Source organism: Galeopterus variegatus, unplaced genomic scaffold (assembly GCF_000696425.1).
Source record: "Galeopterus variegatus unplaced genomic scaffold, G_variegatus-3.0.2 Scaffold7356, whole genome shotgun sequence".
NCBI classification, from domain to species: Eukaryota; Metazoa; Chordata; class Mammalia; order Dermoptera; family Cynocephalidae; genus Galeopterus; species Galeopterus variegatus.
In genome coordinates, this window is record NW_007733467.1 from 74,991 (window position 1) to 102,948 (window position 27,958).

At 42.8% G+C, this 27,958-nt stretch overlaps 2 gene segments (V, D, J or C); both read left to right on the top strand.

Moving 5' to 3' along the window:
* The first annotated feature begins 1,857 nt into the window (after positions 1-1,857).
* Positions 1,858-2,343, top strand: LOC103607358. The segment is given in 2 exon segments: positions 1,858-1,903; positions 1,994-2,343. Coding segments are annotated over 2 exon segments (396 nt in total).
* An 881-nt stretch (positions 2,344-3,224) lies between these two features.
* Positions 3,225-27,892, top strand: LOC103607359 (the record flags this gene model as incomplete). The annotated part of the segment is given in 3 exon segments: positions 3,225-3,249; positions 15,986-16,405; positions 27,746-27,892. Coding segments are annotated over 3 exon segments (592 nt in total), but the record flags the coding sequence as incomplete, so codon positions are not given.
* Positions 27,893-27,958: the final 66 nt, after the last annotated feature.

The following is a 27,958-nucleotide window of genomic DNA, read 5'->3' on the forward strand; positions in this document are numbered from 1 at the left end:
CTGGAGCAAGACAAGGATGCCCACTGACACCGCTTTTACTCAACATAGAATTTCTGGCCAGAGCAATTCAGTAAGAAAAAGACATCGAACGGTAGAGGGAGAAGTCAAATTATCCTTTCACAGATCAGAACTTAAGAACAGGAGCTTATCTGTGGACTCCCATTAGTCTTGGTCACTGAATGGAATTATCCACTTACAAAGTGTGTAGAGTGTTTTGTTTTTGTTGTTGGTGCATGTGAGCCTGTGGCATTTTATTTGGACAGAGCATTATTTAAAATGCAGATCTAAAGTGTATGTGTGTGGGTCTGTGCACACAACTCTGTATGTGAGAGTGTGTGCGTGTGTTGTGTGCACATGTCCTTGGAGGAGCAGATTATATGCACAATGAAACCATTAATTATCATACATCATCTCTTCAACTTTGTATATACTATCAAACTGTAGTATTTGTCAAAACCTGACTGTAATATTTAATGGCCTCTATGTAATTAAAACATTTGACTCAAAGAAATTCCCTTCCAATCATCAGGGGAGGATGTAACCAAACTTAGGCCAATCTTATTCTTTCTGAGTTTCTAAAACTACAGCGAATTCAAGGATGTTTCAAAGTCAGTGTACCTGAACCTCTGGGATGGTGTCGTGAAAAGTCCAGGGAATACTAGGATCTTGTATGTCATTTTTGTCCCATCCACAGGCTCCTATGTTCTCCCTTCTTACTCCATAAGCACTGTCTATGTACATTAATCTAATCTCACTGCCTCCTAATCATGTTTTCTGCAGCTGACAGTGAAATCCATCAACAATAGACCAATGTAAACACAAGCTTCTAATTGTTGTAGAACTGTGGTTTCACAATGACACTATGCTTTTGGCAGTGGCCATTCTTAATGGTGGCAGTAAAAAATGATTAACTCCCCCAAATTTATGGAGCTAAGAACAAACTGAATTGACGTGCATATATAGCAGTATATGATCTAGAAATGCACAGTTCTTGTACCTTATTTTATGTAGCAATGAAAACAATCTGGGCTGGAGGAAGTCTCCATGACCCTATGAGCACATGGACCATCTTCAGTGCAAAGTGAGGCTAAGACAGAACATACGTTCAGACAGCAGATTTCCTGAGAGTTCACTCCAGCTGCCCGAAGCCACTGATTGTTCACAGGATGAGAACAGAGAAGGCAAACGTGCAGTGCTCTGTGTCTACTAGGCTGAATGGGCACAACCACAAGGTCAGTTATCCAAGGACTGTTTCTATAGGGAGGCCTACATTTGTGCAGAGACACTGGTGAGCATGCACTTGTTTGTCTAGTGAACGTAAGTGATTTATTGATTCATCATCATCTCTTATTTTACCAACTCCATCCCTCTCTGTCATAATCAAAGTGAAGCTGGAGCAGAACACTCAAGAATATCCACCTACTGTCCCTAGAAACACACCCCTCTGCATCCCGAAGGCAGCAGGAACACTGTCTTGTTATCAACTCCCATACTGTAGGAAAGGAACCAAACGGGTGAGGGCTCCTGGAACAGCATCAAGACACAGCACCCTGTTTGTTGTCATGGGGACCTCACCACCTTGACTGCCGACAAACTACAGGGCTCTTCTGAGGACTCTGTGTTCTGAGACCCCCAGTCCTGTAGTAAGCAGTTGTCCCCATGCAGAGCATACGTGGAAGCCCACAACTGAGGCCTCGCTGCTTCTCATCACAGACTCTCTCCCCTACTGAGTCCTCAGACCTGAGTCCACCCCATATGAGGAACACACGAGAGGAATGCAAATCTCCACCAGCCCCACCCTCTCCTGGGTTGAAAAGCCAAGCGCTGAGCCCCGGTCAGTGACTCGAGTGCTCCAACATGGACACGCTGTGTTTCACTCTCCTGCTGCTGACCAACCCTTTCTGTGAGTGCTTTGGTTAGGGACTTTGATAGATATGGAAATCCTCCTGTTCTCATCTTGAATCAACTTCACCTTCTTGTGCTTTCTCCACAGGGGTCCTGTCCCAGGTCACCCTGAAGGAGTCTGGTCCTGGGCTGGTGAAACCCACCCAGACGCTCACGCTGACCTGCACCTTCTCTGGGTTCTCACTGAGCACTTTTGATACGGCCACTTCTGATACGGGTGTGGGCTGGATCCGCCAGCCCCCAGGGAAGGCACTGGAGTGGCTTGCAAACATTTACGGGGATAATAATAAATACTACAGCCCATCCCTGAAGAGCCGGCTCACGATCTCCAAGGACACCTCCAAAAACCAGGTGGTCCTAACAATGACCAACATGGACCCTGCAGACACAGCCACATATTACTGTGCACGGAGAACACAGAGACACAGCCCGTGGTGACTCCTGTGCAAGAACTCAGGCTGGATCCCAGTGTGCTGCCTCCTCCTCTGCAGAACAGGAAAGTGTGGCAGACACCGCTTCCTGGCAGGCTCTGGGGTTTCCTGTCCCCACCCAGCATAGTCGGAGCCCTGTCTTCAGTTCTTTATTATGTTATAGGTGACATGTCCCCTGTTAGTGGTGCTCACAGGTTAGATGATGTACCCATTTTTTAAAATAAAGAATCATCATGAAAGGTTACAGTTATCTAGGCCAGATGGGACATCTATATTATACAATTTGTCATTGATTCATTTCCTTCATAAAGTGAGAATACAAAGAAACATAGTTTGTCTTTACTTAAATGTTGGTCAGAAAGTTAAGAAAGGATTTGAGGTGGTTGAAAGGAAGTTTAAAGAATTCTAGAAATACATGTGAAAGCTTCTCTTGTAGTGAAAAATTCCAAATAATAATAGATAGGACATCACACCAGTTAGAAAGTGGACTATAAAAAAGACAAAAGTGAAAAGTGAGGATTGAAATGTGTATGGCCATTATGAAAAGCAGTGTGGAGATTTCTGAGAAAAATGAGAACTAGATCTATCGCATGACCCAACGGTCTTGGTCAACCTCCAGAGCTCTATGTCCTATGCTCCAGGAGACCCACGTGGCTCTCCTGTGGCCTCTGACAGTCCCTCTGCCATCTATAAATCCAATTGAAATGAAGTCAGCATGTCAAAGAGACTCTGAACTCCCATGTTTACTGAAGAAGTGGTTACAATCACAGAGATATGGAATCGACATAAACACGCATCGATGGATGGATTCATAAAGAAAGGCAATATATCAACACAGTGGAACACTGTTCACTCAAGCTAGTGATGAAATCTGTCATTTAGGACAACATGGATAAGACTGGAAGACATCGGGGTAAGTGAAATAATTCAGGCGTAGAAAGACAAATACCACACAAGTCACTCACAGGCAGAATATAAACATACATACACATCAAAAATATTGGGAGTAGAATGGTGGCTACTAGACATTGGTGAGAACAGAGAGCAGGGGGAGGTGGGAGAGGCTGGTCAGCAGGTGCCATGTTACAGTGAGAGGAGGAACGGGTCCTGGTTCTTCCTGCACAGCAGTCGACGGCTGATAACAATAATGCATTGCACATTTAAATAGACAGAAGAGGATTTTGAATGTTATCACAGCAAAGAAATGATCAATGATTAACTTGACAAATATGCCAATTACCATTATTCGATCATTACACAATGTACATGTATATGGAAACATCATATTCTACCGCACAATTACGCACAATTTTATGTGTTAATAATAACAATTATCTTAAATATATGTAGTGTATGATTTTATTTATATACATTTTACAAGGTAAAAACTAATGTGAAGCTGCAGAAAGGTCAGGAGGTCTGAAGCACAGGTGTGAGGACTGACAAAGGCCCTGGGAGGGTTACAGTAGATCAGTAGGACACATTCTGAGATGCAGGTGTGTTCAATATTTTTGGTGTGGTGATGGGTGCACAGCAGCTCACATGAGCCCATACTTATCAAGTACAAATGTTAAATATGTGAAGTTTACTGCACATCAGTTATATCTCAATAAGTTTCCTACGCATAATAAACACATATATCATTAGAGAAATAGAGTTAGAATCATAGATAAAGCCACATGAACTGTCACAGACTCCTGAATATATATCTCCATGAATATTGGTTCCCTGTGTATTCTAAAGTAAACACTAGAATGTGGTTAAATCACAGAATGTTTTGATGACAGGAAGGGAGTTCAACATACCACACTAGGTACAGTGACGCCAGCACTGGAGTAGGTCCTGGGAGGCCGGCAGGTCCATGCATGAGGGGCGCAGACCAGACAGTGGGCTCCCTGTGAGCAGATGTCAGTTCTTGGGCATGTCGCACAGCTCCACTGGGTTTCTTTGTTCAGTTTTCCTTCTGTTAAAAGGAGGTAAAGCTGACACGTATATGACATGTACTTTACACATATGAAAAACACGAAATACAATCATAGACATTAATATTACTATTAAAAGCAAACAATAAGAAGTAATATCCTCTCAAATGCTGTCATGGCCATTAAACTCTGCCTGGACTCTCACATCTGCTCTGGACACTGTCCTCTCCACAGGCTCCCACCCCGGAGCTTGCTGTACAGCAGGAGAACGTGCAAACAGGTGAAACCCAGCTCTGTCTGGACCTTGCAGCTCTGGGAGAGCAGCCCCAGCCCCAGATTCCCAGGTGCTCCCATTCAGAGACTACAACTGAACACAGATGATTCACCATGTACATTGAGCTGAGCTGTGATTTCCTCATTTTATGAAGAACTAAAATGACATTTTATGAAGAACTAAAGCCATATCCTAAATCAGTGGAAATATGGGGACTCCTGAAAAGTCAAGGGGTGACTCTGTTTCGTGTCTGTCCTCAGCAGCAGAGAGAGCAGAACCACGCCCCCGACAACCATTATTAATCCATTTACAACTGTGTGTTCCTACAATCCAATCACCCCTTCAAGGAACCACCTTTTGATCAGCATAATAGGATTCCCCACCCTCTTAACAGTCACAGTGGGGGCTAAGTTTATAATACATAAAACTTTGGTGACTCAACTCAAGCTTCAGGGTGTTTTGTGGGGGTATAATTCAATCCACTACACATTTCCTATTTGGATGTCATTTATTTATTTTTATCACTTCAATGGTCTGCCTAGAACTCTCAGTTCTATATTTAAGGGGAGTGGAAAGAGAGGGTGTTATTTTCTTGTTCTGATCACATATAACAAAGATAAACTTTCAATGATAAGCATGTTATTAGCTGTGGGATTGTTGTATGTGACCATTAATGCCGTGAGGGATATTATTGTTATAACTAATTTGTTAAAACTTTTGTTATTACAAAGATATTGAAGTAGTCAAATGCTTTTTCTGACCCTGTTGAGATTATCATATATTTTTCTCCTTCATTCTGTAATATCATTTATAATATTTCTTTACTCGCTTTTTTTAAACCTTTCATGCATCCCAGAGATAACTCTTAGTTAATCTTGGTTAAGAATATACAGGAGAGAGTCCTGAGGTCCAGAATGTTCTTGCAGATGCTCAAGTGTGTGCAGAAAAGAAACTGGATGAGCGACCACGAGGTGGCGCTGAGGACACACTGAAGACAGGGTCAGCCCAGGAGCAGGCGCAGGTGGAGGTTAATGTCGGGTTTCTTGTCACCTTCTGGGGCTGCCTCTCTATATGACAGTTTGCCCAGAGAACCTCTGTTAGTTTATGGTTCTGTTCCTAGCTCTGATGTCTCCGAAATAAGAAAGTTCTGTTGTACCAGGAGAAAACATTCTCACACACACCAGATGTAAAACACTCTCTCTGTCTTGATTACCAGGATCAGTGTCCTGAGGAAACTCAGTGGAACCCGATGAGGCTTTTCCAATCAGACTCAGTGCAAAGACCCCAGGAGATTGTCTGATTAGAGCAGCGTGTTGGGATTCTGAATAAAGTCAAGAGAGAGGCCAGTCCCTAATCAATAATGTATTAAATCTTATAGGTCTCACTTCTAACCATTCTCCTGACACTAAATTATGCAGCATAGACACAGCAGTGATCTGATGTTCTTTTGATAATATTCAATTATATTTTTCTGTAGTTGTTGTTCTCTCTTTCCCCTTGCTTTTTATACTCCCTGGAAATGTAGGATGTGGTCTCTGTTGTCTAAAATCCAGGACTGAGTTCCTTTACCTGCAGCTCAGGTGTGGCTCAGGCAGTGCTTCCTGCAGACAACTGGGAAACACTGATGAGACTTTCTTGCCCATCATTGTACAGGACCTTCCTGCTGTCCGCTCTACAAGGAGCCACATGGGGAATGCAAATGAAAATGAGTAGACAATGGGATAATTGGGGATTGCTCAGAATGGGATACTGATGTACAACCGACCTTGTGCTGCTCAAACTTTCATGACATCCCCTCCCTCACGTGCGATTTTCAGGAAAGTTTTCGATGGAAAAACTTGATGTGGTGTGAGCTGTAGGTGGTGGCACTTGTGGTGGCTGTATCGATATGACATATGTCTATAGGGACAGCCATCAGGAAGGACCTGCTGGAACACTTGTGAAGAGCTAAAGTTGTGTGCACCATGTAATTTCATCTTCTTTGTTTCTGTTCTGATTAGATCAAGCCAACCAAGGTTTCTAGGATAATCTTCCTGGATCTCAACGAGCTGATGGCAGGTTCAATCAAAATATAAAGCACCATCAGAAAAACACTTAGATTAGATTTAACTGAATAACTGGAGACCATGGTTTATCCACATACAAAACTTACTAAGGCAATGGTTATTTTCTATTTGCCAATAGACTGAAGTCCATATTATTAACAACTCTTAGAATAATTGTTAGTTTGGGTATTTTAATAAGCAAATCCAAAGACTGGATTACACTTCCTATCTTTTTCAAGAAACACATGCACCCTTTGGAGATCAAAAGCAGTGGGCCCAGCTATGAGTTTGGGAATATGTCAGTCCATGATGCAAGTCTGACTCTTAGTAAAGCAAAGAGGGAAGGAAGATTGGGTGGAACTTTGCTAAATTTCTGTTCTGTCAAAGGAACTGCAGCAAGTTTATTGAACCATCCTGCAGCCACAGCTGCCCATCAGAGGACCCAACATACCCAGCCAGGCCCTGCCTTAGCATCAACATGGAGCTCAGTCACGACTTGACAGTGAACCACAGGACATGTGTCTTCAGCATGCACCATGTGGTGAGTCCAGAGAGGAGAATCCAGTGCCTCATCCAGGTGCATTGTGATCCCTGCAGTTGTAGGTGTAGAACGTGCATTCTCAGGAAAACCTCACAAGTTGTAGCTTTGTATATGGAAAATATGGTTTTATTTTATTTATTAGATGCCAAATAGACACAACCATGAAGTCTGCAAACAAGTGGAATTTCCACATTTAACCCAAATGCATTATTCCTTAATTATGTGCAATGTCCAGACACAGAATTGCCTTTCTCATGAGGAACTTTCAACCACTGAGTAAAGACACTCTTCCCCACATACACTGGCTACTCTCCCTGTGCAGATTTCTTGGGTGTAATGTGCCTGTGTCTTATCCACACTCTCCCTTCTACCCCCATCAGAAGATCAGACACTTACCTGACTCTGGGATCTGGGGCAGGAGCTGGTCTGCACACCTCAGAGCCTGCAGAGATCCCTGATGCAGTAATACAGTCAGAACACTTTCATGGGTAGGAAAGATTTTGGTGAATTCTCTTCAGGTCTAACTTAGGGCTCAGAATTAGAAAATCAGTTCATTTTCTATACTTCAGCTCCATTCTGCAACTCACCATCATCAAAAGTGCATGTAACAATTCAATCTCCACTTTATTGACACCTTGTTCTTATCTCAGTTAGTTTTATGTTTAATGAAAGAAAAGTTCTCCGATTTACTTCTTCCAATCTAATCTCAGAATTTGCTGGATTTATTTAGGAAAAAACATCACACATAAAAATGAGTTCTTTATTGTTACTACACTGTGTGTGTGAAGACATTTCCGTGTGGAGTCTGGAGCACTGTGTACACCAATAATTGTATGTCTCTGTCCATTGCTCTGGTGCTGAAACTAAGGAATGTCCTTCCAACACAGTAAAAGGTCGCCTAACATATTGGTGAAGAATCTGTGTGTGTGTGAAAAATTGTTAGTGCTCCCTCCAATAAGTGAAAATTCACACACACACACATACACACACACACACACTCTCACACACACTCACACAAAAACAAACAAACAGCAACAACAACAACATCAACAACAACACCAAAAAATAACCGGGAGCGGGGGGAGAGGAAGATCTAACAACCTCAACTTTTTTTTTTTTTTTTGAAGCTCTTACAACGAGAAAATGGAGGGGACACTGCGGGGTGGGAGGGGGGAGAGGGAGGAGGGAGGGAGGCTTTGGTGATGGGACACAATAACTACATTGTATATTGACAAAATAAAAATAAAAAAAAAGAAAAATTGTTAGTGCCATCGATTTATTTACATATCTTAAAGCCCAGTGAATACATGAGTGAGATACAGATGGAGAACCTGTTTGGAAACACCTGGTTCATGACAGGTGTAAACCCACGTGTCAGCAGAGCTGCTTTGGGTTCTAAGAATGGAGTGTGGCGCCCCTACAGGAGATGGAGGACACCCTGGTGCTGCAGGTGTGCTGATGGACAGGGCAGAGTGAGGGCAGGAGGGTGACTGTCACGGTGCACGACCTTCTGTCCTGGGATCACCCCTCCTCTTCTTCCTCACTTTGAAACTCTGACATCTTTATAAGGAGGGAAATCCACTCACATGTATCATCATATATTGATGGAGGTCCAGGCACGAGGCTTGCACAAGCTTGTTTCTGAACCTGCTGCCTGAGGACATGCTCTTCCTCCTTCCTGTCTGTCCTGGGTCTATTCCCATGTCACCCCTTTGCCACACCATCATCCTCGGTGCATGGCCACTGCATTCCCCATGATCACACCCTCTGCTACGGCTCCTGGAAAACTGCACCACGGTGTGGACCCCATGGCTCTGGCCTGCAAGCTGCTCGCTCCACAGACTCCAGCTCCTCCCTGATTCTACGAGGCATGAGGTCGGGATCCATCCCTGGCCATCTCTTCCCTCCTTACTCTCCCCTGAGCCAGGACTTGTGTTCTGACAGCCTCGGTGCCATTTCACACAGCAGCTTAGACTTATTTCCTTGAGGCTCTTAAAGATGGTGTATCATCTTTCATGTTGATTTTCCTCTGTGTGATTTTTTCTTTGACTCATTGGCTGCTCAGGCACCTGTTTTTTTTTTTGTTTGTTTGTTTGTTTTGTTTTTTTCAAATTTCTGAATGTTAGAGGAATTTATGTATTTCTCATGTGTGCAGATTTACTTTCATATCACTGTGCCTGGAGAAAATACTTGAAATAATTTCAATCGTCGTTTGTTTGTTAACATTTGATTTCTCACTTAAAATGACTATTCTGGATAATATACCAGGTGGACTTAAAATTGCATGTTCTATTGCTGATGGATGAAGTGTTCTGTGTGTGTCTTTTAGGAAAATTTTGTCTGTGGTTTTCTTCATTTGCACTGCTTCCAAATTGATTTTCTGTCTGAATAATCTGTTCATTGTTGTCAGTGGACTATGAAGTCTCTCACTATCATATTTCTTGATCTTTGTCTGTTCTGTTTTGTTCATATTTATGTAATATACTCATATCTAGGTGTGCTGATTTTGGGGGAATGTGCATTTCTTATTGCCACGCCTTCCTGATGGATTGATTCTTTTGTTATTATGCAGTGATCCACGTCTCTTCTTACAATTTGGGGCTAAAGTCTATTATGTCTCTGAGATGGGCACCCGCCTGCTCTCTTGTGATCACCATGGAATATCTTCCTTCATGCATTAACATTTGCCTATCTGTGTTCTTAAGGCCAAGATTAGTTTCTGGTAGACGGGACATGCCTGGTGGTGTATTTATCTTTTATTTAGCCTCTGTGAAAATATATATTTTGATTGGAAATATAATTGATTTGCACTTCAATAAATTATTGATTGGTAAGTACTTACTATTGCCATGTTGTTGTTTTTCTCTTTCTACTTTGTTCCAATTTCTCTCTCTTAGAATTATCTTTTTGACTTGATTTTTTTTTTTACAATTTCTTTCATGTCTCTTCATCTTCTGAGTATCAACTATAATTTTCCTATATATTATTATTTCTATGAGCTTTACATAAATGATTTTTATATATTTAGCAGTCAGTTTTAAGCTGGCAGCAACTTAAATTCACTCACACAAAAGTAATTCAACAAATTCATGGAAATGTTTATATAAGCTTTTAATTATATATTTCCCCAAATATTTTAAAGTATCCTCATACAATAACTCTTCACGTTTATTCTGTACTTTATGTTAGTGATGCAACATTGTACTTCTGTTTAAATTATGCATCTATTAACAAATTATCATTCTTGTATATATTCTTAGTAATTTTTAAAATTTTATAATAGAGTTTAAATGATTTATTCACCTCTATTATAATATTGGGGTTTTACTATTTTAATATACTCATATTAACCAGTAAGTTTCTATTTTCAATAAATTCTTACTCTTGGATATTTACATTCCTTTTGTTTCATCTCAAGGACATCTCTTCAGCATCACCTGTAAGGCATATTTACTGGTGATAAACTCCCTCAGCTTTAGTTGATCTGGAAAAGTATCTTCTTTTCTCATGTGAAACAGTTTAGGATAGTATTCTTGGTTTGCAGTGTTTCTATTTCAGCCCTTTAACTATATTCACCCCCTCTTGAATGGCCTATATGGTTTCTTCTGTTAAATCTGCTCATAGTCTTTTCCATGTTCCCTTGTATGTGAGATGTCATATTACTCTTGATGCTTTCAAAATTCTCTGTGTCATCATTTATTAAAACTTGATTATAATGTGTGTAGATGTAAACTTCTTTAGCTTTACATATCACAAATTTTTCATTATAAATAAATATCACACCCACACACATGGTGTTTTAATGGGAGTATGACACACACAACATATGTAAGTTTCATGCACAAGTATGATTAGTATCATGTAAAGATATCACACACAAACATGCAGTGCATTTTATGGAAAAGAGCCACTCCCTGTTAATAAATAGCAAGGGCGGTCAATTCAGCCAGTCTTACCCTGCCCTTTGCTAGTTTCTTTGCTTTATTTTCCTATATAAACACTTTGATGAAATTTAAAACTAAGTTATACACCACTTTAAACATTATATTTATTTATTTATATTGGTTACAAATATTCATGAGATGCAAAGCTGATTATAACCCCTCATGTCATGCCCGTGATGTGAAGGCCAGATCCATTCTGGAAGCATGCTTTTAAACATTTTAAATTTCATATTAATAGTCGTAACTTTTATTTCTATAAAATAAACCTCAGGTAAAAAAAAGAATGTGTACAAGACACTCTGACTTTAAACAAAAACATTAACTAAGATGTAACTTTAAAAGCACCATTTGTTTGCCTTTTTGTGATACATATTTTATGACAACACTCGTTTATTACACGTACAGAATCACTTAAATACAGCTGACACAGATTTGAGCTGAAATGGCCACCTACCTGGTGCCATCATAATTTCCTCTCACGGATGATAGGTGAAAACTTTAATAGAATTTCAATTATACATTCCTTGCTCATTCTTCAATTCAAATCCATTTACTTCCCAACCAACAGTGATATTTACTTATCATAGTTAGATATAAAGTCTTGAAATAAAAAGATGTTAGGCCAATTTTTGGAAAAGTTTATTTAAATGCTATAATTTAAACTGGGGGGGGATGAGCTACTTTCAAAATGTAAATTGAAAGTGCATGATTATATAAGGGGAGAGTTCTAAGCATTTTGAACTCCACATTACTTTTAAAATAAAAGACATCAGAAGAAAAATAATAGTAGATAAGTGTGAAAAGCATTTCTAGGCCTTTGAAAGTCATCATTAGAACACAGGTAGAAGGATAAGCAACAAAGCAAAAATAAACAAATGGGATAATATAAAAATAAATAGCTTCTTCACAGCAAAAGAAACAATCAACAGAGTGAAAAGAAAACCTATGGAAAGAGAGAAAATATTTGCAAACTCTACATCTGACAAAGGATTAACATCCAGAAGATGTAAGGATCTCAAACAACTAGTTATACAGTAAAAGATAAATAAATAAACAAATAAATAAATAAACAATCCAATTAAAAAGCAGGCATAGGAGATAAATAGACATTTGTCAAAGGAAGACATAGGAATGGGCAGCAGGTACATGAGAAACGTTCAGCATCACTAATCGTCAAGGACATGCAAATCAACACCACACTGGGATGTCACCTCACCCTAGTTGGACTGAACATTATGAACAAGACTGAGAATAACGAGAGCTGGTGAGGCTGTGGAGATGGGAGAAATCTTCTTCACCTGTGGCTGGGACTGTAAATTAGTGTCACAATTTTGGAAAACAGTGCGGAGGTTCCTCAAGAACTACAGATAGAACCAAAATATGATCCAGCAATCCCACTACTGGGTATATATAATAAGGACCCTAAATAATGTTGAAGGGACATGCGCACTCCCATGTTCGTCACAGGTCTATATACAACAGCCAAAGTAGGGAACCAACCTATGTGCCCATCGACAAACAACTAGATACGGAACATGTGGTGTTTACACACAATGGAATGCTACTCACCTATAAAACGGAATGACATTATTCCATTTGCAGCAACATAGATGAACTTGGAGAAAATTAAATGAAGTGAAATAAGCCAGACGCAAAAGGAGAAATGCCACATATTCTCATTCATAAAAAATATGTAACGTTCTCATACCCCACTCTTTACCACCAAACCAGTAAAATGAAAGTGGATTAAATGTGAAAGTTGCAAATGCTCAGACTCTGAGGAGAAGAGCTTAGGGAAGCCCAAGTCAACAGGGGAGAAACAATTGAAAACAGTAGGTAATTAGAAGACTCTGAGGCCTACAACTAATACAGAACCTCAGCACCCCTCTCCCAGGCACTGTCCAGCTTGTGGTCACCCCAGGGTGAGACATGCGATGACACCCTTCTCATGCAAGCACCGAGCTGACATCAGAAGTCTGGAGCTATTTTAACGGGGCCAGGAAGCAGATGTGTCTCCTAAACTGCACTTGTTAAGTGCAGCTCTTTCTTTCCTGAGGCTTGGAAACCAAAACTGCATTTCCCTCACCCTGTGGAGCCCACCTGTGCAGTTGAGACAAGGACATGATCCCCACGAGATTCGCACCCAACAGAAAGAAGGAGGGGCACAGTCCCATCGCAGTCACTGGCCCACAGAGGCTCGGACCCCCCAGGCTCACTTTGCTATGTCCCCTGTTTCTAGATAAGCTCCTGCTGCTCTCCTGGGGAAATGACCCATCCAACCCCTTCTGTGGCTCTTCACATGGGTCCTGGCTGTGCCCTTGAGTATGTGGGTCAACTGGGTTGTGGGTCTGGTGCAAACTTCCCACATAGAAAGATTGTTCATTGTGGGTGCACTGACCGGGAGAGGCTCCTAGTGTTTGGCCTCCATGGGGGATCCAGGCTGCTTCTCATGGGCATCTGCAGGATTCCAAAGTGCTGGAGGAACAGGCAAATCAACTGTGCAAGCCCTTCCCAAGTCTCCAGCAGCCCACAGGCCCGAATTCATGCAGGGGAGCTACGCGCAGTCACCACCACGCCCTTGGCCAGGGCTGCCGCTGGACATGGCCAGTTTGGGAAAGGAACAGGGGAGCTCAGAGGCCTGCAAACCCCTGGAGATTCCAGGGGAGCATGCCAGCCGCCTGCACAGACGTTGTTTCCCCTGGAGCTCAGAGTCGCACTGGACATCGGGGCTCCCCCTGCCATCGTTGAGTGGGGACCCCACGGGTCATCCCGTCCACACACCCCCTCCCCTGGAGCTCAGAGCCTCTGACTCACAACCCCCTCCCCGTGGACAAAGCAGGGTCTGTGCCCCCCTCCCCAGCACACACCTGGGTCCTGCCTCCTACCTGGAGCTCAGGGTTCTTCCTGAGGTAGAAAGCCCCCCAGCACCGCGGAGACCCTGCCGGGTGTGCATGATACCTGGACTCCTGCCACCTTCCTGGGAGCCCAGCGTCCCCTCTGACACAGCGGTCCCTGCGCCCGCGGACAATGGGCAGGGGTCCAGCCCGCTCTGACTACTGTGCCTGCCCAGAACCGCCTTAGTCAGCAGTGACATGCCACACACGATCTCGAATGGACATGTCTTTGTATTGGAAAATGTGCATGTCTGTCGCTGTCATATTATGTTCATCTGGTGTTGGTTAGTTTGACTAGAAATCTCCTTCATGGCTGAGTCGTATTCCATGTTGCATGTGCCACGTTCTCCTTGTCCAGTCATCAGTCGGTGGACATGTAGGTTCGGTCCACATCTCGGCTGTTGTGAATAGAGCTGCGACAAACAGGGGAGGGCAGGTGTCCCCTCCACATAATAATGTCACCCTTTGTACAAATACCCAGCAGTGGGTTTGCTGGATCGTGTGGAAGATTGACCTGTATGTAGTTGAGGAACCTCCACACTGTTTCCCGTTGTGGCTGCACCAATTCACTGTCCCACCAGCAGTGTAGGACAGTCCCTTATCACTGCAGACTCTGCAGCATTTGTGGCTCTCGGTCTTTTTAACAAAAGAATGAAATTCTGCCATTTGCAGCAACATGGATGAGTCTGGAGAAAACTGTTTTAATTGATATGAGCCAAACAAGGAAAGACAAATATCACATGTTGTCATTGGTAAATGGGTGGAGAGAGAGGGAGAGAGGGAGGGAGGGAGGAGGGGAGAGAGAGAGAGAGAGAGAGAGAGAGAGAGAGAGAGAGAGAGAGAGAGAGGAAGGGAAAGGCCAAAAGAATAAGTTGAACGTTCAGAAGGAGGGGACAAACCTAAGGACACTAGAGATGGGGGAGGAGGAAGGGGGAGGTCGGGGAGTGACATGATGGGAAAAGGGCGTAAAGAAAAAAATATGATTTTTAATACCGAATATAATAATAATAAAACTTAAATAGAAAAACAAATAAAATAAAATGAAGTTCATGAAGCTGAAAAAGATCTTTGAAAAAAAAGAAAAAGAAAACTATTTTACCATGTCCTGCCAGGTGATGTCCCGCCTTCCGGCCACTATCTAAAGATAAGCAGAGTGGAGGCCACTGTGCAGGTCACGCACATCTTCTAGCCTGTCCTGCCACGGGGGCCTCTTCTCTAACCATGAAAAATTCCATGACTCTGTCCCAAACATAGTGACACCGAATCCCTCTCTCCTGTTTTCAGTGATTGTCCCAAACCTAAACTAGGGTGCAGCCTCTTGTCAGGTATGACTTTGACCTAGGCTTGACCCAGAGAGGACGCTGCCAGGGACAAGGTCCCTCTCTTATATCAGTGCTGGGATATGTCTCTTCACATTTGCCACATCTACAGATGGAGAACTGGGCAGTGGATCCATAGAGCCTCTTCCAGGACCCCACATCTGCTTAGAGGTACAGCAGGACACAAGTCAGAGGCAGCAGAGGTCCTGACTCTGTGCACATCCCTCCACTCCACATAGAAGGACAGTCCCATGGGTGATACCACAGCACCCTGATTGACAGCCTGATGGTGGAACAAGGGAGAGCCTGAGCATTTTCTTGCATGCTCAAGCGCTGCAGCTATAACCCATCCAGAGCCAGAAGAGATGAGGACAATCTGCCAAGGCTGACTCTCATCATGAGGACAGGTTCAACAGCTCCACACACCACCCAGCACCGGGTCACCAGGAACTGGTGGCAGGCACCCAGCCTAGGCCTCTCATACCCCAGGACACACATGCAAATGAGCCTAGATGCTGGCAGAACAAAAACCCGCCACAAGCTGGGGCAGTGTCATGTTTTCATCCTGCAGGAACCATGCAGACCCTGGGGTTCCTTCTATGCCTGATGGAAGCTCCCCTGGGTGAGGGTCTTGGGGGGCTGCAGGTGTTTACGGGGGCCTGGGTGTGGGATTGAACGAACAGACTCACCATGACTCTCCTTGTCTCCAGGTGTCCTGTCTGAGCTGACACTGCAGGAGTCGGGCACAGGACTGGTGAAGCCCTCGCAGACCCTGTCCCTCACCTGCACTATCTCTGGGGGCTCTGTCACAAGTGCTAGTTGGAACTGGATCCGCCAGCCCACAGGGAAGGCGCTGGAGTGGATGGGATACATTAATTCTGGTGGCAGCACAGGTTATAACCCGTCCATCAAGAGCTGCACCTCCATCACCAGAGACACGTCCAAGAACCAGGTGTTCTTGCAGCTGAGCTCTGTGACCGATGAGGACACGGGCGTGTATTACTGTGCGAGACACACAGTGACAGGAAGTCAGCATCAGCCCAGTCACAAACCTCCCTGCAGGATAAAGGACGAGTCTGGGCTGCAGGGGGCGCTCAAGGCCCACCCAGCTCCTGTGCCCCATGGAGCAGGTGCAGAGAGGGGATGGGGGTTGCTCTTGGGATCTGAGGTTTCCTCTGCTCTGCTGACTCGCAGATGCTCCCCAGGGTCATTTCCTGCTTTGTTCCTTGTGACTTTAATTTTTCACTGCAGGCAACGCAGAGTGAAGTTATCTTTCCTCCTGTGCAGATGAGATGTTTCCATTCACTGGGACCTTTCTTTTCTCAGGTTTTATCATAACCTGTTCTCTTTCCTGACACAGACATCATTTTAAAGATCCTTATCTTCCACTTATCAAGAACTTTTTTCCTAAAGGTTAGCTCAGTCCAGGTGCCCACTTGCCGGGGACCAGCCCCAGCACAAAGATTGTAGGGTCCCCACTGATAAACCCCCAAAAGGGAGGAAAGGCAGCTTCAGCGATGGACAGCAAACACACAGACTCAAGGGATCTGCTGAATGCTGACACTTTATTGAAGCATGTACACACATTTTATACCTTTTCTTAGAGGTAACATAATCATTGAAATAATCATTGAACAATATCATAATATCTCTTTGTGAGTGACATGTGTTCTAAGAAAAATAACATTACAGTTTGTTTCCATGATTATAATATTTTTTCTTTTTGGCAAGATAGAACATTTACAAGAAACCCACTGGTCCTAAATAATCATTAACTATTACATTTATTTAAATAAAACTACGCTACATTGGACTTTGTATGACCTTACTGAAACACAATTCAAACTTGTCTCTTAATTAAAGAATGCAAGCAAGAAATCAAAGTTTCCTTTACCAGTATTTTTCCATTGTTAATACATATCATAATATTACATAAGATTTTCTTCTCTACTATATTTTATAGTGTTTTAAACCTTATGAAAATACTCTAAAACTTAACTTGAATCTATATATATAAAAGAAAAAAGTTTATATCTGATTTTAAAAGCAAGCAGGTTAGGCACAGTAATAGTTATGTTGCTTAGCAACTTTTAAGTAAGTTTTTTAATAACAACTCCATTATATTCTCTAATTGCATCAAGAACAATCCCTTCAGGAAGCAGATAAGGTAAATGTTTATATAAATTCATTGTCCCCTTCTGGTCCTAGCTGCCACGGACCACTTCCAAAGAACTCATAACCATGACTCCCAGGTGAGTCATAAGTATGATTAAACACTCTGGTATAACTTTTAATCTCACTTCCAATTTCCCCAGAGCGATAATTATGAGGCAGTAAAGAAAACAGTATAAGCAAACACACAGGGCTCTAAAAAAAATGAGGGTGGAACGGTGACACCCCTTCCCACGATGAGGCCTTGCAAACACCATGTCAAATCAGAGGATCCTTGTCAAACTCTGGCTTCTAGGATTTGGTGCACCCCCGCACCCAAATTCCCTACATGGGTCTTTTCCCTCAGTGATGCACACGTGTCCCCACCTGGCTATCATCAGCATCCACAGCCTCTGTCTATGGGTCCCTGCTCTGCCTGGGGCAGTTTCACCTCTGGATCCTCATCCACACTGTGGACACTAATGTTCAGGGATTGTCTCACACTCTGTCCAACCCCCAGTGTCCGGGACAGAAAATCAGCTGCCTGAGGGCCAGACACAGCTCTTGTACTTACATGTGGAGGACTCAGGGAGACAAGCACAGAGATAAACACCCATCACAGCCCTGCTGAACTGAATTTTGGGTCATGTCTCTCAAGGTACCCTTGGGAACTGTGTTCTAAGACTGGTCTCTCAGCTCCCATGGGGAGAATCCATTTGAAAGAACTCCAAAACCTAACCAGTAGACCACCAGGGAACTTGGGAGAATCCATTTGGATAATAAAATCCCGCCGGTATCAGCCCTGACCCCTGCCTACCCTCTTCTTTCCCCAAGTGTCCTACAGACACTCCCCTAATGTCATCCTCTGTCTTCTGTTGTGTAAATTCTCACTAGATCTGTCCCTACACACTCAGCTCCATGGGCCTAGAGCCCTGCTTGGTTCTTGCCATCTGTGCCCTGTGCAGGTGCAGATCAGAAGCTCAGTCATGTAATGAGGTTGAAAAGTGAAGCAGAGACCTCAGAACCTCACGTGGTGCAGACCAGGGAATCTAGGGAATATGCATTTATCAGGAAAACAGGAAAAACCACATGCACAGAGGAGAAGACAACAGCTCAATAAAGGGAAGGAACATTGACAGCTGGAGTATTTAATCAAAAACTTTGTCCCTGCAAAATCCCCTGTAAAGAGGATGACATGACAAGACACAGCTGGACAGAATGTCCCTTGATGTCTTTCTTTTTGTCTGCTCTGTAGACTACGTTTTCATAGAGTGTTCTTGAATAGTGTCTAAGGTGCATGTGGTGTTTTAGCTTTTCTCTGTTATTACACAGAAGCCCTGTGGATGTGGGTAAGGTGTGGGGTAGGGGAAGCACTGCACAGTCCTATAATGATTTCTGTCCTTTAGTGTGTTGTGTTCTGGGTATGACATTCACAGGTGCTTCTCTCTTTACATGCTTTTAGGGGAGGCTGGAAGGAAGTAGCAGTGAAGGGAGAAGGGGTTTTGCATTTCTGTTTTCTCAGGACAGTTATGCTGTGATGAAACCCCGACTTATTAGGATCAGCTAACATAGTTTCCCCTGAGGTCAGGCTCCCATAAACCACATCCTGCTCTGGTGTATTTCAGGATGGCTCCTTTCCCCCTTTCTCTTCTGGGAGCATGAGGATTCTTCTCTTTGGGAACATAGATGGAACCCTGAGGTGGAGTCTAAAAGTGTTGGAATCGCTGAGACTGACCCCCTGGGGTGCACGCAACTCTCAGATTTCCCACTCTGAGACTTCAGCAATTCTTCAGCTACAGCTCTGGTTTCTCTGCCCCAGTCCTGGAAACCACGCAGGTTTGTGCTCTTGAGTTTCTTTTTTTTTTTTTTTTTTTTTGACCAGTAAGGGGATCACAACCCTCGGCACGGTGTTGTCTGCACCACACTCAGCCAGTGAGTGCACCGGCCATCCCTATATGGGATCCGAACCTACGGCCTCGGCGCCACCAGCACAGCACTCTCACGAGTGAGCCATGGGGCCGGACCTGAGGTTCTGATCAGACAAGTGGTGACCCGCTCTGTCTTCTGACTGCATCTTCAATTTTGGGGACAGCAGTTTACCCTGTGATTTCACTTCTTTTACACACACAAGAAGAGTTACTGTTATTTGGTTTGTTCAGGGTTTTTCTTGTTGTCTGGATGGAAGTGATGACGTCCAAGCTCCTTATGTGCAAGTCCTGAAACCAGAGCACCTCGTGTCACACCTGAACGTCAAGGACTGTGTATGTGTCCTCATGATTGCTGCTTGTTTATGTCCACTTGTCACATTGAAGGTGTCGAGTAGGAGCTGTGCTCGCCGCCATGCTCACCTTGTTCATGATTCTGAGGGACGCCCTGATCCTTCACCACTGTGTGGTCTGAGAGAGGCTCTATTTCTCCTTCACTTTTTATTAACATTATCTTAACTGACACATCACAATTGTATTCATTTATGGGGAACAACGTGGTGTTTTGATAAATGTGTATAATGTGTAATAATTACGTCAAACTGATCAACATATTTATCACTCTGCTTTACTATTTTCTTGGTGAGACATTCAAAAGTTACCCTCTCTGCTATTTTGAAATATACAATCTATAATTATTGGCTATAATGTCCATGCAATTTAATATATATCAAATAGTCTTTCCCTCCTGGATGGAAGGAGGGTATGAGGAGATGCTGGTCTCCTTCACTGTTGGAGGATTGTTCTGCTGAATGTAGAATCCTGGGGGTTGGTAGTTGTAGCTTCCAACACTTCAATATTTCAAACCTCTCAATATTGATTTGCATTGACTCTGACATGAAGTCCTCTGTAAATCTTATCCTTATTCTTTATATATAAATATCTATAAACCTAAACACATTTTGTAAGTTCAGCAGTTTTAATGTTATAACACTTAATATCTAGGTCATGGGTGTATATCTGTGTGTGTGTATATGTGTGCGTGTATGTGTGTGTGTGTGTGTGTGCGTGCAGGTGTGTGTGTTCTTCATTGCTGTTGCTTTTATTCACCCTGTGAGGTGCTCTGTGGACTTCCTTGATCTGCATTTCTGTGTCTGCCATCAATTCTTTAAGGTTCTCATCCATTAATACTTCCAAGCTTGGATCCTGAAACTATGAAACTGTTAGAGTAAAACACAGAGGAAAATCTCTATAACATTCTTCTGAGGAAAGTAGCAGAAGCCCTGGAAGGTGACACAGGACTGGTCTAGAGGCACTGCTGCCACTCTGCCCACAGAGCCCAGCTCCTGCGACCAGTGCAGAGCATATTTCGGAGTGAGAAATATATATATATATATATATATATATATATATATATATATTCTATCAGGTTTATATGTTAGAGTTTTGTGTAAGACCATACTGGGAAAAATAAGAATTTCCAATTCAAAATATAAAAGCTGTTCCATTTTAAATTCTTATTCCCAAGACCTGGAAAGGCCACACGTCACACAGAAATGAAGGAAAGTAGGAAGATGGCCCCAACCACGGCACCTCTGGGGCAGACCTCACAGGCTCCTCACCCACATCCACAAAACCCTGAGGCCAGAGGGATTTCAATTGCTGAGGATCATATCGTATAACTTCGTATAATGTATGCTATACGAAGTTATTACGTCTTTTCCTTTTCTATGAGCAAATCTATGCCTTTACATCTAATTCCATCTTTCTACTTTTGTGTCTAAAATTTCCTTTAACTCCATACCTTGAGGAAACAAGTCAGTTACTCCAATAACTTCACTATTTTCTTATTTGGAATCTGCTAATTTACACAGATTTATAGTTCCCATTTTTTTATTTGTACCATTTCTCCTTTTCGATGTCATTGTTTCTGATGTGATTAGGTAGGATTATCTGCTGTATGCCTGGGACTGTTACAAGGGAATAGTTTGTACATACATTTTAATACAATTTCACAATCTGTATCTTCTCCCACCTCATTTTAAATAAAAAAATGCTAAAAGAAATAGTCAACTGCAAACACCAACAATTTCAAATTGAGAAAGGGAGTGTTCCTAACAGGGTGAGACAAGAATCCAACAGAGGGAAGTTGTGAATCATGTAATGTCATTCCCAGACACTAGAAATTGACCAGAACTCAAACAGTGGCACAACGTGCCCAACTAATGCTCAGAGTTAGAGTTACTATGATCGAGTGACTCCGAGGTGCTGGGAATTACTCTTTGTACAGGGTTGTCTACAATGGTCATCCTGGATGTGACTCGTCACAGTACATTGGGTAAATGGTAGACTGGGCACAGAGTGTCCATCTCACAGGTCTGCAGATGCAGGAGGAGCTGCACTTGAGGAAACACCACCGAGGAGTAACCTGCGACCTGAAGCACGTGATGAGATCATGAACCTCAAGACTGAGTCTGATGTGGCAATCAAGGCTGACGTTGGAAGTGTTGGGGCAGGAGTGTGAACAGAGGATTTCTAAATGAGACTGAAGAAGATCGAGTTTTCTAGAAATTTCCACAATAATATCTCTTATCCCATATGTTTGTATCAAAAGGGAGGGGGATCTTATGTCTATGTTTTTGTCCTAGTGACTGTCTCTGAGAAGCAGGATGTAGGAGAGGTCTCTCTCTCTCTCTCTGTCTCTCTGTCTCTGTCTCTCTGTATCTCTCTGTCTCTCAAAAACTTCACACACACACACACACACACAACACAGAGACGCATATGCATATCTGTCTCTCTGAGGAACATCTGCCTGTTCTGAAGTGAACCATCTACTACAATCCATAGAAGCCCAACTGTCTCAATTGAAGTCACACATAAGGGGTTTGTGTGCACAGAGACTGAGGTCATGGCTGAAAGCCTGATTCAAACACCAGACATGGTGAAGGGAGCACATGAGGATCAAAAGGTCACGGATTTCTCCTTGAACCAGAAATAACTTTAAGTTAAACACTTCTACATGTTCTGTGCTGTCAAGCCCTGCATCCTCCATCTCCACTTCTCTTCATGTTTCTCTGGAAACAGGAAGACCAGGCAGTGATGCATAGAAGATTCTCTGAGGTTCTGTCTCTCCAGTTCCTCTGAGCAGCACAAGGTAAAACATTCTGCACATTAAAGGGTGGGTACACACCGTCCACTCTGCTCTCCCACTTATATCATCAGGGACTTCCCTCATGCAGAGCAGACCCCAGTGTCAGGATGAAAGCACATCCCTGGGCTGAGCATCCCCAGTGTCCTTCTTACCAGGAGCCCTTCATCAGAATATGGATGTCCTGGGGTGATACCTTTGCTTGGTGGCTGCTCCCTGCTGTGAGTGCCTCTGGGACTTCTGGAAAGGGACCCGGATATGGGGCTTCTGGTGTGTTTGACTGATGGTGATGCTCCTTGTCCCCAGGTGTCCTGTCCCAGGTGCAGTGGCAGGAGTCAGAACCTGGCCTGGTGTAACTTCATAGACCCTGTCCCTCACCTGTGATGTCTCTGGATCCACATTAACTAGCTATGGTTTGCACTGGATCCACCGGCATTCAGGAAAGGGGCTGCAGTGGGTGTGTGTGATAAGGGGTTGTGGAAGCACAATGTATAATACAGCTCTTAAATCCTGAGTCAGCATCATGAGGGACACCTCCAAGAGCCAAGCTCATTTAACCATGAGCAGCCTGATAGTGCAGGATACGGCTGTGTATTACTGTACAAGAAACACAGTGAGGGGAACTCAGTGTGAGCACAGACACAAACCTCTTTGATGGAAGGCAAGAGGGGACTTGGAATTAGGAGGAGCTCAGTGTGCACTTAGTACAGAATTTCCACTGAGGAGCAGGAGCAGAGAGTACCCAGGCTGTCCTTTCTGTCCTCAGTGTCTCCTGTCCAAGCTCAACAGAAGTCACACTCAGGTACTCTTAATTTTTCTTCATTTGCTTTGTGGGTTTCTTTAAAATGTGGTTTCTGTTACCTTAAAAATATTAATATAAAAATAAATTGAATGTAATGTGTTTTTAAGGTGTGTGATGGCAGAATTTACATAAAATTACATTCACCATTTTAACAATTTTAAAGTGTACAGTTTAGTGACACAGTATTTTTACGTGGTTTGTTAAATGTCACCACTGTCATGTTAGAAGACATTTTATTGCCTTAAAAGGGAACTCCACTTCCTTCACGCAGCCGCTTCATATTCCTGTCTCTCAAAGCCCCTAAAAACCACTAATATGATTTCTGTCTCTATCGATTCACCTATTCTGGATTTTTCATATAAATGCACTGATATAATATGTGGTCTTTGGTGTCTGCTTCTTTAACGTGCAGTAATGTTTTCAAAGTTCAGTCTTGTGGTCGCCTGTGTCGGTATCTTGTTCATTTTTGTAGGTGAATAGTTTTCATTTTTATCAATTTACCACATTTGCTTATCAGTTCATGAGGCAGTGAATGTTTGGGATTGTTCATTTTTGGCTACTGTGAATAGAGCTGCTGTGAACGTTCATGGAAATTTCTGTCGGACACATCTTTTCAGTTATCTTGGAATATATATAGGGGTGGAATCACTGGGTCATGTGGTTTTTCTGCATTTAACCTTTTCTATAACTGCCCAAATCATGGCCACAGCAGTTTTACAATTTTGCCTGACCACCAGCTTTCTGTAATTTTTCCAACGTCTACATACCCATGAGGAAAACGTATTATTTTCCTTGAAAAATCCAGCCATGTTATTGGCTCTGAAGTGCTATCTTCTGTTTTTATTTGCAATTTCCTGATGACTAATGAGTTCAGTGATCTTTTCATTTGCTCCTCAGATATTTATCTTATTCACATGAATGTGTATTCCATTCCTTGCCCATTTTTAATGGAGCTTCTCACACTTTGGATGATGGGTTATACAACTTCTTCATATGTCATATTCTGGGCACTAGAAGATGATAACTGTGGTTACTGTGGATCAGAAATGTTAGGCCAGGTTCACACAACATCATATGTGACAACCACCAGGCAGCAGCCCTTTCCCTCCCAGCCACGTCCTTGTGGTGTGAGAATCTGGAATTCTCCATCTCTGCTGAATTCATACACCAGCAACAGTGATAACCCTGCCTTGGTGGAAATGAAGACAGAAAGGGACCCCCTAGGAAGCAGCCAGTGGAGAGAGCAGCAGGGAAAGGAGCAGGTGGAGAGGAAGCCGCTGCATCTGCATGGAGACCTGGTCACCTCCTGACCTGTAGGTGTGTAGCTGAGGGGGACCCACAAAGCACAGGCTCAGAGAATGAATGTGGGTGCAGATCACAGTCAAGGCTCCAGGCTGCCTCCTGAGAGGTGTGCAAGGGATCATGCCTGAGCTGTGCTTCAAGGACTAAGAAACCCACATTGACATTGGAATGACAGTTACCAGTAGGAGGGTCAGGACTTGCAGTCTGTGGCCGATTGAGATTACAGTTGTCTAGAAAAACCAAAAATCTAAAATCCATATTTTCCAGGAAATTTGAACATGACTTAAACTCTAATAATCTCAGAAAGTTTCAGTAGCAAACAATTCTTTTTTTTTTTTGGTTACATAAAAACCATAGATGGCGGTGGCGCTCCCGCCAAGGGTTTGGATCCCACATACAGACCGGCCGCTCACTGGCTGAGCGAGGTGCGGGAGCAACACCGAGGGTTGCGATCCCGTTGCCGGTCCTGGTCCGGTACGGGCGTGACACTGAGGGTTGCGATCAGTTGCCAGTCACGAAAAAAGAAAAAAAGGGAAAAAAAAAAAAAAAAAAAACCATAGATGGCCTTCAACTCTGTTAAGTTTAGAATTGGTTTGGGTATTTGCAGTTTTCTGTGTTTTTAAACACATTTAAGAGTTGCTTTTCATTTATGTGTAAAAAATTACAATGGGATATTGATAATGATTGTGTTTTATCCTTCGAGTAATATAAACCTTATAATTACATTAATTCTTAACATCTGTGAACACAAGTTATTCTTTCCTTTACTATGTCCTTTTATTATTTTTTCATTAATGCTTTAGAATTTTAAGTATACACATTTTTCACCTATTTGCTTAATTTTTCCTAGATTTTAATTCTTTTTTCTGATGCTATAGAAAATGAATTTGTTTTATTGATTTGTTTTATAGATAGCTTTTTTGGTGTATAGAAATGCTTATGATTTCTGTGTGTTGATTTCTAGATTGTTTATTAGTTCTCACAGTTATTAGGTGGGGTGTGAACTTTAGTCTTTTTTATGTATAAGATGATGTTATCAGCGAACAGAAACAATTTTCATTGTTTTTTTCCAATGTAGACCTCATTTATTTCTTATTCTTAACTTACTGATCTGGCTGGTGCTTCCAGTTCTATGTTGAAGAGTAGTGGAGAGAAGGGGTTATGTCTTGTTCTTGATCATGTGTATAAAGCTTTTCACTGTCGCTGTTAAACATGTGGTTAACTACGGGATTGTTGTGTGTTACGTTTAAAGTAATGAGGTATATTTTTTCTATAAATAACTTGTTGAAATTTTTTATTATAAAAAATATCTTGAATTGTAACAAATGCTCTTTCTGCGTTTGTTGAGATGATCGTGCTGTTTCCACTTCATTCGGTGACGTGGTTTGTCTCATGCAGCAACTTGCTTGTTTTAACCGTCCATGTATCCCAGCGATGTCTCTACTTAGTCGTGGTTCAAAATATGTCCTAGAACTAGAGTGTTCAGAACAAATCCGGGACAGCTGCTTGAGGTCCCATAACTGTTCAACGAAGCTGTTCCTGACTGTTCTTTTTCACTGTGAAGGTTTGGCCACATCTCATAACCTGTGTTAAACTGTGCTTTAATTTTTATTTCTTGAGATATTTCACAATCATCTTTTCATTTCCTGTTGATAAAATGCTTGTTCACACGAGTGCTCTTTAGTTTCCTCACATCGGTGAATTACACCTTATTGTGACTATGGATTTGCTGTGGTCAGAATAGATATTGGAACAGTTTTAATTTTCATATGTGCTTTGTTGCATAAAATATAATCTATTCTGTAAAATGTTCCATGTGTGCTTGAGAAAAATGTATATATTTTTGTGGTTTGGTTGAAAGTTCTATGTGCTGTTTGTTTCCATCTGTTCTATTAAGTTGTTCTAGTCTTGGTTTGTCTTTTCTCTGTTCTTTCTTTATTTTATTTTATCATTTATTTATTTATTTACTTATTTCAAGTATTCATGAAATACAAAGCTGATTGTCCCCCTTCCTGCCCATGATGTGGGTTCCAGATTCATATTCTGGGCACACCCATTACCAGAAATTACTTTTGTCCCCTTTGTCCCTTTCCAATGATCCCTCAACCTCCTTTCCCTTCCCCCGCTTTCCTCAACTCCAATCTGTAGCCCTAGGAAAGTTCGCTCCCTCTGTAAGACCCATGCTTGGCAGGAGATGGGGTATCCCTGTGGGGTCCTTGGTGCCTGGATATTTCATCAACTTAACTTTATATCCAGGAATTTTGATCCTAACAGCCAACATTTTCCCTTCTTGTTTACAACTGAGGGAAATTATCAGAACTGGAGTTGCTTGGCGGACACAAAACTCTCGGACAATAACAGTGGTGACAAGGACTGAGACCTTCATTTCAGGAAGACAGTTTTCATGCTGAGGGAGTGAAGTCAATAAAACAAGGATGCCCGCCACAGCCTCAGATGAAGCCTTTCTATCAGGTTTATATGTTAGAGTTTTGTGTAAGACCATACTGGGAAAAATAAGAATTTCCAATTCAAAATATAAAAGCTGTTCCATTTTAAATTCTTATTCCCAAGACCTGGAAAGGCCACACGTCACACAGAAATGAAGGAAAGTAGGAAGATGGCCCCAACCACGGCACCTCTGGGGCAGACCTCACAGGCTCCTCACCCACATCCACAAAACCCTGAGGCCAGAGGGATTTCAATTGCTGAGGATCATATCAGAAGGGATGGGTCGGATCATCTGGGTCTTGTTAAGACAGAGTGGGAGGGATGCTCAGGACAGGGGCCACCTTGTTGCTGGCATTCTTGGTCCTGGCTGCACCTGGGGTCATTCATAGGATGACAAGGTCTTGCACACAGCACAGGGTTCCGGCTGCACAGTTGTGTCTGCAGCACATGCAAATGGATTCTCCTCTCCTGATATAAAGAGGGGGCTTGCCAGGCATTTTCAAAGAGAAGCTCCACCCAAGTTTTGGGACAGGACAGAACCCAGCAGCTCCACCAAGAACTCTGTGCCAAGCTGGCTTTTATTCCTCACCATCGACCAAGGTCATTTTCAGGAGTGGGGTGCACCGAGAGTCTTGTGTGTGCCTGTGTTGCATCCATGTGAGTCCATGTAAACACTATGTCTCTGTGTTTGCAGGTGTCTGGCATGATGTACAGCTGGAGGAGTCCAGGGGAGACTTGGTGCAGCCTGTGGGGTCTCTGAAACTCTCCTGTGTAGACTCTGGATTCACCTTCAGCAACAACAGGATGATCTGGGTCCAGCAGGCTCCAGGGAAGAGCTGGAGTGGGTTGGTTTGAAAAGACACCCTGCAGGTGGCCTCACGAAAAGTGCGCTGGGCCTGTGAAAGGC